Source organism: Columba livia, chromosome 14 (genome assembly GCF_036013475.1).
Source record: "Columba livia isolate bColLiv1 breed racing homer chromosome 14, bColLiv1.pat.W.v2, whole genome shotgun sequence".
Taxonomy (NCBI): Eukaryota; Metazoa; Chordata; class Aves; order Columbiformes; family Columbidae; genus Columba; species Columba livia.
Window position 1 is genome coordinate 11,928,380 of NC_088615.1, and position 16,804 is coordinate 11,945,183.

The window sequence follows — 16,804 nt, forward strand, 5'->3', positions numbered from 1 at the left end:
ATAACCTCAGCTATGCCTAATTCCCTTCATTTTGTACATCATACAAAAAAAAAATCTGAATTGTTTTACAGCTAACAATTAATACTTTAAGAGTTACAGTTCTACGTGTGCTCTTGCTCTGATTGTGAGCAATCCCAGGGTAGATATGCTATTCAGTTTCGCCCGAGTTGCTTTAAAATAGCATTTTCAAGTATCTAGTTACAGTAATTATTATAACACGCAGAAGTTAAATTAGTGTTTGCTAAGTACGTTATTAAACAGATCACACATTTTGACAAGTAGTAAATAGCAAAGTTAATATAGCATGTATTAAAAAGGCTAAAAACCTACTTAAATCAGAACCAGTAGTAGATTCACAAAAGCACAGATGGCTTGAATTTGAAACATAGTTAAGCTTTCACCCCACATTGTGTTGTGAAGGAAAACTTCAGAAATGGTCTTAGTAGTCAACATTTCTATAAGAAATACCAAAATGGCCTTTCATTGCATTGCAATAGGTAGTGATGATGGTGAAATTTTATGTGGTGTTTTGGTTTTTTTTTGTTTTTTTTTTTTCCTGCATCTTGTTGCACTGAGATACTGAAAAGGATAAACGTATTATGCATATTTTGGTCATTCCATGCCATGTACTTTACTGCAATGTGATTAGTGACCTTCATATGTTGCTTGTCAAAATATCCATTATTGAGATCTCCATCAACTGCTGAATATAACCAGCTGTGAGGAGCATAATTTATACTTGATTGAATGCAGCAACACTACATAATCATATGGAGAATGGAAAGAAGAAACTGAGTTTTTTGATGAAAAAGCAGGGGCAACTTCAGAATTCTAAACCATAAATCCTTGAATTTGACTTGTCTTATATGTCTACTTTTGTAGGTATGAAGAAGTAGACTCCACTTTCTCTGAGTTATCCTGCCACTTCTTATAGTTCAGTATTTGCATTTTTCTACTTCATAAGCTCATTTGTCCTCTTCTTAACAGTATGAGGTCAAAACACTGCCTGCATAAAAATACAGAACTTATTGTTCAGGGAAAACAGACTATAGATTGTTGTATGTATAAATCCATATATTAAAAACCTGAACATTTTCTAGTCTCTTTCTGATGCTGCTGTTCTGCAAATACCTTTAGTACCAGGAGGTAACCTTTTTCAAGGCAGAACTGTAATTTTTAATTTAGCAAAGTCTTTTTAAGACTTTGATAGTAAAAGCTAAAGTGGGATGTGTTGCTCTAGGGCTTGACAATATAGAATGGATTATTTTTCTGTTACCTCAATAGCATAATAACATTGAAACATCACTAGCACAATAATTCCCTATTACTGTGAAAGAAAAATATCCCTCGATGAAAGAAAGGAATTGTACATTTCTCAGCAACTGTGTGATGCTCATGTAACATTTCTCTAATGAGACAAACCCAGGAAGATCAAGAAGTCATGTAATAACAAATCCAAACTACATATGAACTTAAGACAAGGTACATGTTAGAGATGTCATTGCACTACTTCAGCAGGTTTGTAACTCCACATGCCTTTCTCTCCTTTTGTAGTGAGCATCATGGTTAAGTATAATCAGACTTTTAATTTTCCTTATGGTATCCTTCTCCACATGGGCTGTGGATCCCATTTCTGAATTTTTCTTCAGAGTGTCACTGCGCTCACAGATCGCCGGTGGCTTCCACGGTTAACATTGCCTTTAGTCAGTTTGCCACTGTCCTGCCCAGAAGGTGTCGCCCTGCTGGGTACAAGGGAGTATTGGCCAGAGAAAGGTCCTGCCGAAAGGTCCGTAGCAGTAGATTCCTCCTCTGCCCACCTATTAAAGAAATAGTAGCCTTCTTCAAGTGTTTGTTTCCTGAGAGGATTCACTTCAGAGGCAGAAAGTCCCTGACTTCCTGTGTGCCCATGAGACACAGCTGCTGCTGCTGGGTGTAAAAATGGTGACACACTTAAGTGGCTGATGTTTTGCTCAAGGTCATCATTAGATGCAGGTGATGCCACAGGTGCACCAGAAGTAGTTTGCTTTCCTGATCTCAATTTCTGGATTTCAAGATTCTGTTCCTCTTTAGGAAGTTTATCTAGTTGCTGTGCTTTCAGAATCAGAGATGCTCCAAAGGTTCCTTGTAGAGCAAAAATAAAGAACCTGATAAAAGAGGAAGAAATAGTCTCACCAATGGGTTCCTTCCATAATTTGTATCACATAACACAAATCCAGTTGCTAATTTTCTGTTACATTATACCTGTTAGATGAAAGTTGACTATTGAATCTTAATGTAGCATGAAACTATACGCTTATCTTGACCTGTATAGAGCCAAATACATGTTTATAAATACTAAATAAATGATAGTAGAACCACTGTAGAACCACTTGGTTGCTGAACAGTGCAAGAAAGATAAATAGAAGCTGACCAAGAGATGAAATATTTGAGGAGACTGAAATTATATTTATACTTCTAACACAGGCTAAAGAAGGGATCTTAAATTTGGTAGATCTCATAAAACCAGAAATTTAAAAACCTCAGCTTGTGGATTTCCTCAGGAAACAGTAAAATACCCTTGTGTCCTAGCTGCCCTTTGCCCTTATATAACTTCATATTATGTGCAGGGGGAGAAGGCACATCCTGTCTCCATGTCATGTTAATTTTGCCAGAAAACCAAATTCTCTTTCAAAGCATCGTTCTCATAGGATTTGACCTTTATGTACATGGCTTGAATACACATTTTAAAACAAATATGGGGACTCTTTGAAATTACATTAATAAAGTTGCCATCTTCAAATCCTCCTGCTGAATCTATACATAAATAAGGATAGCAAGATTAAAAAGCCTAAGAAGCTAGACTAAGTATGGAAAGGGCTTTTAAGGTGATGGATTCCTCAGGCCTCTCTGCACAAGTAGGAGTGGGTGAACACACATTTAGTGTGCCTCTGCTCAGGCTGGTCGATCCCATAACGCCTCAGGTCTGGGAACTGTGCAGTTGCTGGTCATGGCCAGGCAGCTAAGAGCACAGCTACAGGGAGCCAAGGTCCATCTGCATGGAGCTGGTGTGGATCTTGTTGTCCTCTGTCTTTGCTCTCAAGTTGTCCTTTGTATCTTCTGTGCAAGTTGCAGTTGAACCAGACAGGAGGACAGAGAAGGGAAGGAAAACCATGTCTTCCATCCCGTGAACTGCGTTTTCATTTGCTTCTGCCCTTCCCTCAATCCTGCAGGGTGCAAGAGTCTTTTGGGCCTCTGCAGGGCTTCCTGGCAGACTGCACTCTGCCTTCCACAGCTGGAGAAATATATCTGGTTCATATGTTGAAATCCCCCAAGAGACACAGTGCCCTCCCTTGCCAATAAATGGAAATGTAATTTAGATCCTTTTCTTCTCAGTCTTAAGGGATTTAGTACCTAACACTGTGCAGTTCATATCCCAAAACCAAGTTCAGAGGCAGTTTTGAGATGCAGATACACAGAGGATGCTCTGCAAAGTGCTGCCAGACAGTGCTCCAGGAAAACCCTGCACACAGGCAGCCCCAGAGAGTGCCTGCAGCACAGACAGCAGCAGCAAGAACTGAGGAGAGCAAGGATTTTAACAAAAGCTCTTAGACAGAAACCAAAATCCCAAGGCTCCAACTGGTTTCTGAGGGAGATAGGGAGCAGGCAGTGTGGTGCGATGAACCAACTGAAACTTAAAATTAAGTATGTTTTAACAAAGGGTGGTTTCCCCACTGCTGTGACATGCTCACACCACTAAGTTGCAGCAGAAACTGGGGGCTGGATGTTCTGTGAACTGATGACTCTGCAGAAAATAATCTGGGGTGCCTACATGAAGAAACAGCAGTTCTACAACTTTGAAGATATCAAGATACAAATCTTTAAACTCAGCGTCCCACTGAGACAGCAACAATCTTAACTTTGCTGAATTCCCAAGATGAAGATACCTATTCTCTAATCACGTGTTTGATGTGGCTCTCAGTAGAAAGCTCAGGGTCAAAAACGACACTGTGAATGAGGGCTGACAGGAAAACAACAGGCACACCGGAGGAAAAACAGGCTGGAAAAGCATGCCCTGCCTAGGAGACATGAGACCTTTCTGAACTATGTGTTGTTTATCCTGACTTGAAGTTATATAATGTGACATAAAATCACAAGAATGTCTCAACATAAATGGGGAAATAATGATAATGATAATAATAATTTGAAGAAAAATATCTAGTCTTGAAAGGTTCCTTTTTAGCCAAAATTAAGACTCAGATTCTAAAGCCTTAAAGCACTTACAAAATCAGATACTAAAATACTTTTCCTGATTATTGCAATACAATTGTGCTGCACTACTTTATGACAACTAGGATGAGAAGGACACCAATAAAATAGTAAACCAAAGCCCTTTCTTTCGTTGTCCAAGCACAAACAAAGATTCTAAATAAGTGGTGCAACTCAAACAAAGCATATATGCTGAAAGAATGATTAAGCACCAAAAGTAGCAAGGTTACCGTATACATATATTGGAACGGAATCATTATGTTTTTCAAACAAGTTTTTTCAGCAACCTCTAATACTACTTATCCCTCTTCAAATATTGTTCAGCCTCAGTTAACTCTGTCTTTAACATACCTGATTTATTGCACAAAGTAAAAAAAAAATTCTGGATGCAGAAAATTATTTCATATACAAACGTGGTCTTAAATTTGGCTTAGTAATGCACTGTAATATGCTGAAGAAGCAGAATATATTTTGTACCTCTCAAAGCATATAGGAATATTTCAAAGACTTGCTTTCTAGTCTTGATCAGCTCAAGAACATTGTGTTTATGATAGCAAACATTTATGTAACAGATTCATACCGGTAAACTCTGAAGCAGCCCAAATAGAAAGTTTTCCCTGATGGGAAAACAAAAGCAGTAGATATAGAATGACTTATCTAGGGTTATATAACCGAATAAATTAATGGTTCATGTACTGGAAACTTGACTTCCACACTGATCACTTTTCCCTGTGCAACATATGTGCCCGACATATCACATATCTATACAGATTAATATAATTACTCTTTTTTCACTCAAATACCTACAAATCCAAACAAAGAAAACCGAGAGGAAAACAGCGCATCATTCAAACCTTGGCAAGAGTGCAATGACTGGGGTAATAAGGCACAGTAAGTAGAAGATGGGGTCTGACAGCTGCCTCTCCATAATCCAGTAGGGGTTGGTGGGAGGGTTGCAGAGCACGCAGGTGGCATTGTAGATCAGAGAGAAGATGAAGTAAAACGCCACACTGCCCATCATCGTTACCACGTGGAGCAAGGTCTGTAAGCAGAATTGCACAAAATGACAGTGATGCTTGTGAGACCCTGACTCTGAGTGTAAAACAGGAGGATACAAAGAAAAATCAGAAAGAATGCATCCAATAGACCCTGCTACTGAAATGTGCAGTAGTAGAAATAACTGGAAAATAACTTACAAACCAACGACAGTTAACAGAGTTCTTTAAAAAACATGTCCTCATATATTGAAGTACGTAAAAATTGTGTACTTCTTGTCCAAAGGCACAGTAGAAGCAAATTCTGCCACTGTGCACATGGAGGTATTTTCCTGAGGCTAATATTATAATAAATTCTGGCACGTTGTGAGATCTCAGTGCATCTGTTGCTTGCTTGTTGTGACCCAGAATTCAGGTGAATGGCTCTGAAAGGCAAGGTCATGTCTAAACAGCAAGCTGTGTTCAGAAAAGAAAAATAGTTGTGTGAACAGGACATACCAAATACATACCCACGTTTTCATTTCTAGAGCCTGATGCAAGAGAATGGTCAGGAGAGAGATGCTGTTGATGGGGTTTCCAAAGGAAAACACACCTATGTCAGAGTCCTTGTATGTCTAGGAAACAGACAGGTAGACTGTGATGAACCTTGACTGTTCAAAGGTAATGTTTTGTATTTTTTAAGGCGGAGAGGAGAGTGAGAACATTAATGGCCTGTGTGGTACTTACCAAATAGGGGACAAAGAAGCAAATGAGGCTCTGATAGAAGGCATCCAACATTGTAATAATAAAAGTTGACAGCTTGTATATCTGCAGGAGTTTGTAGATAAGAGTCATTATGATGGAACACACATCTCTAGTCTGTCCTGCAGGCATAATTTGCTGTCTTTCTTCCATTCAGACTATTGATTATAGATAACGGGTCTACCTTCAGGAGTAAACACCTCCTGAGCAGCTGATTTAGACCAAAGGCTTATGTGTGAACAGACATTTTCTCTGTGTTAACTAAACACAGACTTCAGGAAGATTAGTCAGTCAACTAGGGGTCTTAAAAGCTGAATGTCAGGAATGCCCCATCCATCCTCAAAGGACCCCGTGCCTCAAATTATTTTTCAAACAAATCTCTTCCTGCAGTTATAGAATTGGTCAAAATCTCTTCTGTTAATGCTCCTTCTACTGAAACTTCTATTCTGTGCCGTTTCAATTTGACTACTTGTTATATTTAAGCTTCTCCAGGAACCTGTGAGGCCACAGCTCCTGTGCAGTGGCACGCACTAGTGCGGTGACAGAGCTGGGTTCCTACTCTTCCAGGGCAGACAAAATGTCAAAGCAACAGCAATGATCTCTTCAAAATGATAAAGAACGTATATTTTGCATATATGTGAGATCCAAGAGCTCCTGAAAAAGGAATGGGAAGTTTTACAGAGAATTTTCAAATTCTGCACTCCCTTACCTAAGTTTTTTAAAACATCATTAAACATAATGTGGATCACCAATGTTAAAAATCACAGTCCATGATAAATGAAGTAGGTACTGGGAGAAAAAGGAGAGAGAAATTTTCCTAAGTACCATGCAATTTTGTGATTTAAAACTAAGGCCACATCAAATTTTGCTCATTAACATTTTCATAATTTCCCATTTAAAATGTTGAGGCAATTAGAGAATAAGTACTACTGCGCTTTACGTATGTGCAAAACCAGGTATGTATGTCTGCATATGTGTGTTCTTCAAAAACATACAGAGATCAGAATAGTTCTCTAAACCTGACAGACAAACTGATGTAAAAAAATAACATATATCATGTATATTTTCTGTGAGTTACCAATACTGCCTATTCAAAGTGAAAGAAGTAAATCAATGAAACAGTTCATGCCTGGAATAACCCAGACATCAAACTGTGACAAAATCCTTTATGTATTAACAGATATATTTCTGAACCTGAGAATAATAATAAAAAAATGTTGGATTGTTTATTGATTTAAGGGGTTGTGTTTCCTTGTCACTTTTTGCTGTAATCTTTTCAACCAGATTTTCTTCTTCAGTAGGTTGAGAGATGGTTTGAAGCATCAAATCTGAACAGAGTTTAATCGGGGACCAACTAATCTACTTTACCCTCATTCATTACATGCCCTCAGTGCCCTCATTGAGAAATTTTATATATATATAGTGTGTACAGATATACACACACACACTAATTTGCTCCACGGTCTCTTCTTTAGATCAGAAATGTCAAACACAACGTTGACACATCACTCTATTTATTATAATGCAGCATGCTTATACCAAATTGGACTAGTCTGTATATTTAGTGGCAGAATAAACCTCTCTATTTCCATCTTCCAACTGTGACCAAGGACCCAGCTTCACTTCCAGGAAGCCACTTCAATCATGTGTTCCTTACCAGTTCTTCTGACAGCTACAATTGTACCTTCTTTTATTGGACATTAGTAAACTAGAAACCATAAATGGATCATTTTGTTCCAAGTAAGTCTAAACTCTTCTCTCTCTCCTCACAAAACCAAAAATCCTGTGGTGCTTCGGCTTATCAAGCAGCTATTTCAGCAATCAAGACATACCTCTGAATTTTGTCCATTCTTGTACAACTCGGGCAAGCCTAGAAGTGTTTCTGCAGAAACATCTCTATCCAGGACTCCAAAGAGAAGAGGAGGCATGGAGGTGAAGAAGAGATTGAAAAAAATCATCTGCCAGTAATCTATCATTGTGCTGCCTGAGAACCCACAGAAGAACTGGTACCAGAAGAGCAGGTTGACATAGGTCTGTGGAGAAGTAAATACAAACACAAAGTCCTGTTACAAGCTAGCTGTGGTTCCCACGTGTGCAGAAGCATATCCTTCACACTGGCGTGATTTCATTTCTCTTTGGGCTGTGGGAGTCGTGAAGCTGCACTTTTTATGTGGCCTCTCCTTGATGTCCTCTTCCTTCCCCTGTGCTGTTCCCTACTATTACAGCTGATCTGGACCCTTCAGTTTGCAATGCATAGATGGTCTATACCTCATAGTTCCACCTATGAGGCTAATGTAGTACATTGGTTATTAACAGAGGCTTCCAAGATTGTGTTATTTTGGTTAAAAGCACCGTCAGTAGACAGCTCTGCACTTTATTCCATAAAGCAGTGTATTTTAAGGGACTGCTTCACTCTGATCCACTGTGATACAGCTTTTTAAAAGCCATTAGGTTTCTTTAATAAAATAGCAGAGAATAATTCAGTAAACTGTTCACAGCTCTGAGCATCAGATTTTAAAATCCTTTTACAAACTGGTTGTCTATGTGGAATCAAAGGCCTCCTGCACCCTAATGGTACTGGAGAGATAATAGAACAGCAGCATCCCAGTTGAAGAGCTATTTTCGCATTGCAAATAAATAACCTTTGAATTCTAAAAAGGTACCCAGTCCAGAAAAATAAATAAAAAAGAAGTTTCCATTTCCACTACAAATTCTAACACTGATAAGAAGCAATCCTTATTCAAAATTATTTAAAAAGTACAGATACTTTGAATTCTAACTAAATATTCTTTCATGTTCAGTGTATTTCCCCTCAAATGGACTTGTTTGCACTGTCTTGTAGAAATTGTATTACTATCAGTTTTTTCCACTTTACATTATTCTTCAATGCGCAGCTCATTTGCATATACATTAAATTTTTAATAAAACTGCCAGATATGACTGCATCGTTACTTGCAAGTTGTTCCTATCAAATTAAATGCAAAAATTCAGAGGTTTCACGGGCAGTCAATTCTTAGTGCAGAGCCATCTTCTGTATTCGAGCACTAATAATCTGCTCTTCCTTATGCAAATTTTATTTTGAAGCTCATGGGTATTATTAATAGTTTCTCGAACTACCATATAAAAGTTACTAAGACTTGAATCCTTTTTCCTCCTGGAATAATGCTTTTTCAAATTATATTTAGAATCCATATTTTTCCACATGCTTTATGCAGCACATTACTGAGAAGGCAGTAGCATACTATAAACTTGCAAAGTGAATGAACAGGAACTGTAGCTTCATAAAAAGAGAGTATAGCCTGCAAAAACAAACAAACAAATCCACCCAAGAAAACAGGAGTGGAGTGGAGAAGGCAGAGCAGAGAAGAGGAAAGAAGAAAAAGAAAACCCTTCAGCCCTGAACTTAACCCTTGCAACGATGAAAATTTTAATAATCTTACCACGTTTTTGTAGAAAAAGTAAATCACCATCTTTGCCAGGCGAGCATAACACCAATGGCCATGGACAAGAAGTAGCTTTTTGAGATGCTTAAATCGGGTTATTGCAAAGTCACTAGCCATCACAGCCTTGGGGAAAAAGAATAGAAGTTAATTTACAATAAATCCTTTTTCCCCACCCAATACAATGAAATTTGAACATGGACATTGAAATTATTTCCTGCTACTGAATATTATAGGAAAACAAACAAACAAACACACACCAAACCCAAAACAAAACAAAAACCCCTCCAAACTTTGAGAAAATATTTGGAACTTCCTATCTCTGCAGAGCTCTCCATCTTAGGAGAATGAGGAGAGGGGATGTATGGGAAAGAATTCGGTGCAGAAAACACTGAAAGAGAATCAACAAACCTGGTAACGCTATATTAGAGATAATTCAGAAACCAGATGTTAACCTAACACTGGACAGGCATCTGCTAATTTTCCAGGATTATGAGCAAACACGTTTGTCCATGCATGTTAATTGTTGGCTCAAAACACACTTTTTTTGGCTGAACTCATAATTGTGAACTGCATTTTAATTTACAATAGTAACTTGCATCTTTAATGTGACACTCAGGAGTACAGGGCTGCTATGAAACTTATTAAGCAGCAAGAGACCACCTGAGAAAGGAGGACAGGAAATAAATGGAGGCAATACCTGCATGCCTTCTTGGCCAGATATCCCAACTCCAACATCAGCTGCTTGAATCATACTTACATCATTTGCACCATCACCTAGAATGGGAAGACAGGAGGGAACAATAAATGTGCGAGAAGGGGTGCTCAGAACATAATGCCTATGTCAGAACAAGAAAAAAAAAACCAGCTATGCTGATAAACAAAGGCTATTCTGTACTATCGTGCATCTCAATGAGGGTAACTGATACTCAGCATCAAGCAATCATAACCTCTAGGATGTGATGTTGGTCAGAACGTCCTTCTTTCCAGGAGGCTTGGACCCACCAGGGCTAAGCCTGACATTGGGACTGGCTGGGTGGTGGCCTGGACACCCTGACACCGTCTATGTATATATTGTTTTGTATGTTTCTGCTTGGCAAACTCCATTTGCTCAACAACACACTTTGCAGCAATTCTCCAAACTAGATGATATATTTGATTGCAGCTGACAATGTAACAAGCCAATTTCAGGAGTTATTCTACTCATTTCAACTTGCAGCAATATGTCAAATACATAACCAAATTTCCATGGAAAGGACAGCCATGGTTGCTGCCTGCAAGACTGGAGATTGTGGAGATTGTGAATGAGGTTAGCTGATAAAGAAAAATAAACGAAGGCTGAAAGCTTTTATTTTGAACTCTGAGGCAAAGCAGGGATTTTTAAAAATACATCAGGCTTCCTTTTCTGTTTGGTCCATAGAGATGTATTTTTTTAAAAATCAATTCTGCAAGGATCTTAGTGGGATCACTTACCAAAAATGGAGCAGGAAACTCGAAGTACTTCACATTATTTGGAGGTAAAACTAAATGCATCAGTGCTTAATACCACTCTGGGGATAACTCTGTTTTCAGAAGTTTGGAAACTCTGACAGGAAAAGGGCTTTATGGAAAGACAAATGGTAACTGCTATCGACTGTGTACATACATTTGTACTGGTGCACATGGAAGTGACTGCTGGGAGAGTTTGAATTTGGAGTGCCGTTGTCTTGTTTAAATGGGGCCAGATTTGCTCAGTGGAAGCTGAAGAAGGACTTTCGTATGGCTTTTGATCAGGAAATACTATTCGTTGCTATTTTTTCCCCACTGTATCCCAAGGCACAAGAAATAGCTCATAGACTATATTCCATACATTTCCGTAACTCATAAAGGAAGAACCTGCTTCCCTCTTTCTCCTGTAAGATCCAAAACAGAAGTACCTATTGACAGGGTCATCACTTTAAGCTGACTCCGGACAAGTTTGACCACCATGCTCTTCTGCAGAGGGGTGGACCGGCAGCACAGCACCGAGCGGCAGTGCTGCGTCAGCGCCAGGAACTTCTCCTCCAGGCCCCCCTGGAAAATGATGTTCAGCGTCCGTCCATCAATCACCAGTCCAAACTCAGGACTGGGGGCCTCAGAGACTGAGCAGGATGTGGGGATAATGCCAAAAAATTTCTTCTGTGATTTTTCAACCTCATAATTCTTCCTCACCTCTTCCAAGGTTAAATTCAGGAGAGATTCACACGTTTCCTATGAGAAAACAGAAGTGATTCTAGAAATAGTTATCTCCATCTCCCTTTACAGCACAGCACTGACAAAGCGTATGTTTGTATAGTCATGCCAGTGGGCTTAAACCTATCAGATTAACATTGTGGAAAACTGACTGAGAAATGCACTGATTCAACAGATTGGAGATTACTTCAATGACGTGGTCAAATCCTTCAGAGGAAACACTGTGTATCTTATCAGCTAGTTAACTGAAGTAAGAAATGATTTTAAAAGAAAATAAAATAATATTCACATCAGGAGGACATATTTGTATTTGCAGTTCTGAGAGTACAGACATTTTTTAAAAATCCTTTTTTTTTTTCTAAAGGAGATTTAAAAAATCGAGTTCTGATATGAATGATGTGAGATATTGCAGCATTTGCTTCCCTTAGAAGTAAACTGCAATAGATAAACAAAACAAGAGGTTCAAATTCTCAAAATTACCCAGTAATTTTGACAGCTTGGCCTTTTCTAGATCACAAAATCAGGTGTTTGTCACAATTAAAGACAGAAATAAACTTCGTAAGTCTCAGCACTGTGCCTCAAACACAAATTTAGTCTTTCCCTCTTAGCAAATTTGCCTCATGTTGGACCAAACTCCCCTTTTCAGATGCAAACAGCTGGAATTAACTTAGTGTCAAACACAAACAGATTTGAGGGGAAAATTTTTACCTCTCCTATATCTCTTAAACACCACTGTCAGAGGAAACCCAGAATGATCTAAAAGCTATTTTGCTGCCTGATAGTACTTAAAGTCCTCCTTCTGTTGCATGGCACTGAATACCTGAGGAGCTAATCACTCCCTTTTTCTACCTTTTCTGTCAGCTTTATTGAGTGATGATTCAGTTCTAAAATGTTATTTTCACTTTATGTTGCATAAGGTACATGTGTAGGATGCTTGCAAGATTTAAATTACACTTAAGTGGGAGGTTCTGCAATCAAATGTACCTCTGACATCTAATAAAAAGCTGCTTATAGCCTGTACACTGAAGACTTCTAAAAAATATTGGAGAAGCAACATCTTCCTGTGAACAAGCCAAAAATTGAAGTGGAAATTCCTGGTTTGTCTCAGCTTGCCTCTTTAAATAAATCCCCCAAACTACCTAGTTATGTTGCTTCTTCCTGGAAGATATTTAATTTCCCATATTTAAATAAGCTACTGGGTTCAGGAGGGGTGAGAAAGTCCCCTCCCACTGAAGCCATTTCAAGGGTTAACTTTGGCAAAATTAATGGGTTACTGTGAAAGCAGAAGCACTTTGTATGTATTATTTGTTTCCCCCCGCTGCTGCCATTGGAAGACACTTTCAGAACCAGTGTTCCCAGCTTAATTTTGAAAGAGAGGGAGCTGAATCTTGTTGGGAAGCAACTCCAGAGTCCACTGAACCACACGTATTCACACAAGCACACACATGGTTGCAGTTTGCATCTGAGTCTGGATCGAGGACCATAGGGGGTGCTATGGGTGAGTGCACACATCTGCGTTTCCTGGAGCCAGGGTGGTCTCGCCTGCAGCATCACTTCTCTGACAGAAACCATCTTCTAATTTCCATCTTAAATATATTCATTCTGCCTTCCGTTAAGGCAGATATGCGTATCAAATGAAATTACACATTGAAGCAAGGAATGTATTCTGTGCCAAATTCCATATCATTGCATGTTTTCCTATTTCCATGGCATTAAAAGAGAGAGACATTTGCACGGGATTTTACTCTTGTTTGGAGAGCTACTAACTGCAGACAAAACCAGTTAGAAAGTAGGCCAACTAACTGCTCTGTAGAGTTGCCTATCATAAGAAAAACATTTTATCTCTATTTCCTCACAACAGCTTTATAGATAAAGACAAGTTTGTATTGGTAACCCCTGTTCTGTGGGGAGAAAAACTGAAGCAGCCGAGACAAAGAACTTGCCTAGCAGCAGAAAGCAGCCCTGCCTTCACGCCCCTGCCTCCTGTTGACCCATGGAAAGGCTCGTCTCACCATAACTCCTGTTATTGCAAGTACGGGCCATGGGCACACACTGCACAGAAAGGACAGAGCAGCACCGTGAGCAAGTGGCAGTGGCTGTGGCCTGGACACCCCAGGGGCATCCAAGGCTACGTGGAAAGTAAGAGCTCATGGAAAATAAAGAGGGCAACACAGATGGTGTTTTGGACTCAGTTTTAGGTTGTAGAAATGGTCACAGCTGACCCCTCCTTAGCAAACGTGTCTGTTTTAGCCACATAGTGCTTGAACTCAAACCCTAAATTCATCTCACAGAGCCGTCTGTCCCACCAGAATGCCTGGAGGGATGAGATGCTTGGCTCTGCATGGCAATGGTCATCCTCCATTTTTGCCTGTGCCCTACTGACGTTGCTTCACAATCTGCAAAAGACAAGGTTGCTCTTCCAAAGCCTTTTACTTTCACCACCCTTTAATAGCATTTATCCTCTTCAAAAGTTAGGACTCTATTTTCTCCCTTCTTTTCAGACGGTTTCAGGAATAGCCATAGATTGCACCACAGATTGTTCACTGTATTTCAGTGAGTCACAGGATCTGACAGATGCGCCCTTGAAGTGATTATCCTCATTTTGGAATATGTTTGCTTTGCCTACACCCTGACCTCCTTATTGCCCATGGAAATTCATTCTGTGTACATCAACAGCTACATGCACCACCACAGAATGTCAGGAAAGTGATTGTGTTTTTAAACAGCCCACAAGAACTATAATCAGATTTCCAAAAATGTGAAATGCTGCTTACAGAAAAAGATACTGGATTAAATAATTCTGATTAAGTCTAATCCTGTCAGGAAACATGTGACTAGAAAGTTCTGAATTTAATTAAAACTACACCTGCATACTTTTTCTACACTGACTCATACAGTACTTTCTAAGTGTCTTCCTACAGATATCAGCTGGGGTTAAGATATCATTGTAGCTGAAATTTCTGTTGCAAGGTGAAAAAACAGATATCAATATTATTAAGGAATCAGGCACTAAACTGGATATTACCTTGTTATTAAAGCTCACTATTCAGGTAATTAAAAAAAAAATCATTTGGAAAAATCATTGCCATTTAATTGAATAAAACTCTACATAACTGTCTTGCATTCTAATTCATACTGTTACATGTGGTCCAAAAAGTTTCTGGTCTAATGCTGCTCTGTGGGTTTTTGGTTGGCTACTGTGCTAAATGCAGCCTAAAGCAACACAGTGCCAAGCTGCAAGACATGAAGAAAGGGGAAGGTATCAAATTCTGTGCGTCTCTCTATGCTTACCTTGCTTTCAGTGTTAATTGTGAAGACAGTGTCTCCTTGCTTCAGGAGTTTACAGGAATATGCAATGTTTACTGCTGTTTCTTGTTTGTCTCCTGTCAACACCCAGATTTGTATCCCAGCTTCTCGAAGGGCCGTAATAGTGTCAGGTACTCCATCTTGAAGCCGATCTTCAATCCCTGTTGCTCCTGGGCAAACAGAAAAAGAAGTAGTGAACTAGTTTTCTTCCATTTGGAAATCACGTAGCCATTTTCTTTTTTTTAAGAGAAGGTCTTTGACTTCCAGACGTGATCCTGAACTTATCAAAAGCTGAGCTGAGGTAGTGTCCAGCAAATAAACACACAGGCACAGGATCTGCATTTGGATTAAGACCTGAATGTGTCAGCAATCAAGTTCTGGCTCTTCATTTTACTTGTTGCCAGAACAATGCATTTCATTTCTTCTTAATAATCCAAAATGACAATGTACTGGCAAAGGAATTACTCCATATGCATTTTTAAAGTACTGCATTGAGCCCATCAAAGCAAACAGAAAATACCAACTTTGACTATTTAAATGAATGCTATCCTTATTGTCAAGTTAGATGCTTCACCCACCAAAGGGAGAAGAAATGGTACAGTAAATTTTCTTTTTAAAAATATGCAAACTTCGAAGCAGATGCCAACACTCATCCTGATGATAAGTCACCATCTGAATGTTACAACACTCCTTATCTCTTCCACTAGGGGTCAGTTTGAAGATGCTGTAATTGCGATACATTAAAGATAGATATTGATTTGAGCTGAAATAACACTTTTTCTGAAATAAAGTATGAAAGCACACAGAGCCTTAGGACTTGGCAAAGGTAACAGATTCTGGCAAGATCTACAATACCTCTTATGTGTTTCTGCTTATGGCATTTACTGTTATTACTCTAATTTTTTAAATCACTGAAGAGATTATGAGAAGCCATAACGCTAATAGCTTGCAATTACAGAAATTCAGGCTAACAAATTATGGGCACAGGTTGTATTCACAGACAAATGACGCTGAGACAACTCTGAAAATCAAAGTCTTAAAGAACAGCATGTTTGCAAACAATTTAGGAAAGAAAGTACTGAAGTGTTCTGTAATTTAACAGAATAGTAGTGTTAGATATGATAGTGATGGATGATGTACAAGTACCAAGGAATCTAAGTTTTAGCATGAAATATGCTTTTGTAGAGGACAGAAAGCAAACACGACAATGCAACATCATCAAGAATTCACCAGCAAAAATGCCTATGTGTGGCCAGCAGTTTAAGTCACCGTTTTTTATAATACCGTTTAATTACTGAAATTCCCTTGGACTTTGTGCTCAAAACTGAAGTTAATTTATAGTATTTTATAAGTTTAGCTAAGGACACAGACACATGATTGAATTATGGGAACTTCATTATCTACTGTGCCAGCTGAGCCACAGTAGCAGCTGACGTACGTGTTCTTTGCTCCTGGCACACGATAGTTTCAGTACACTTTTTCAAAGTTACTGCTGCTCAAAATGCATAAAAACTTGTTTAGACACTATCATTGGACTCTATACCCTAGTCCTGAGATTTCCAAACCACAGGGGAAGACTTTTTGTATAAATGAATAAAGTTGTTGTCTGATTGCCAAGAATATCACAGGAGGGCAAATGATACTTCACACAATGACAATTCTTATTTTTAGCTACCCAGCAAGGTGAGTTTGGTCTCCAGATGCTGTGCTGTCTCCATTAACAGCTCCTCTCTGTTGTCAATTGCAGCTTCTGCCTCCCGACGAAAATTGGCCCATTTTAGAAAGTCATCTTCATTCAGGACCTGCATAACACAATTTAAACAGAGCTCATTTTAAAATTAATAAGAGAAGCATGCCAACGTTCTG

General features: G+C 38.9%; 1 protein-coding gene across 3 annotated transcripts in view; it reads right to left on the reverse strand.

Annotated features, from left to right (window-relative positions):
• Positions 1 to 515: 515 nt before the first annotated feature.
• ATP10B (ATPase phospholipid transporting 10B (putative)) overlaps positions 516 to 16,804 on the reverse strand; it is a 63,492-nt gene continuing 47,203 nt past the window's right edge. For 2 of the 3 annotated variants that reach the window (XM_021289245.2, XM_065030055.1), the window contains 10 exons: positions 16,614 to 16,740; positions 14,924 to 15,108; positions 11,338 to 11,650; positions 10,122 to 10,198; positions 9,422 to 9,547; positions 7,814 to 8,014; positions 5,967 to 6,047; positions 5,750 to 5,854; positions 5,100 to 5,287; positions 516 to 2,144 (listed from right to left, as the gene is read on the reverse strand). In XM_021289245.2, coding sequence (XP_021144920.2) covers positions 1,646 to 2,144; positions 5,100 to 5,287; positions 5,750 to 5,854; positions 5,967 to 6,047; positions 7,814 to 8,014; positions 9,422 to 9,547; positions 10,122 to 10,198; positions 11,338 to 11,650; positions 14,924 to 15,108; positions 16,614 to 16,740 — 1,902 coding nt within the window. In that variant the 3' untranslated portion in view covers positions 516 to 1,645. The remainder of the gene's footprint in view (positions 2,145 to 5,099; positions 5,288 to 5,749; positions 5,855 to 5,966; positions 6,048 to 7,813; positions 8,015 to 9,421; positions 9,548 to 10,121; positions 10,199 to 11,337; positions 11,651 to 14,923; positions 15,109 to 16,613; positions 16,741 to 16,804) is intronic. The other variant, XM_065030056.1, reaches the window with a different exon arrangement.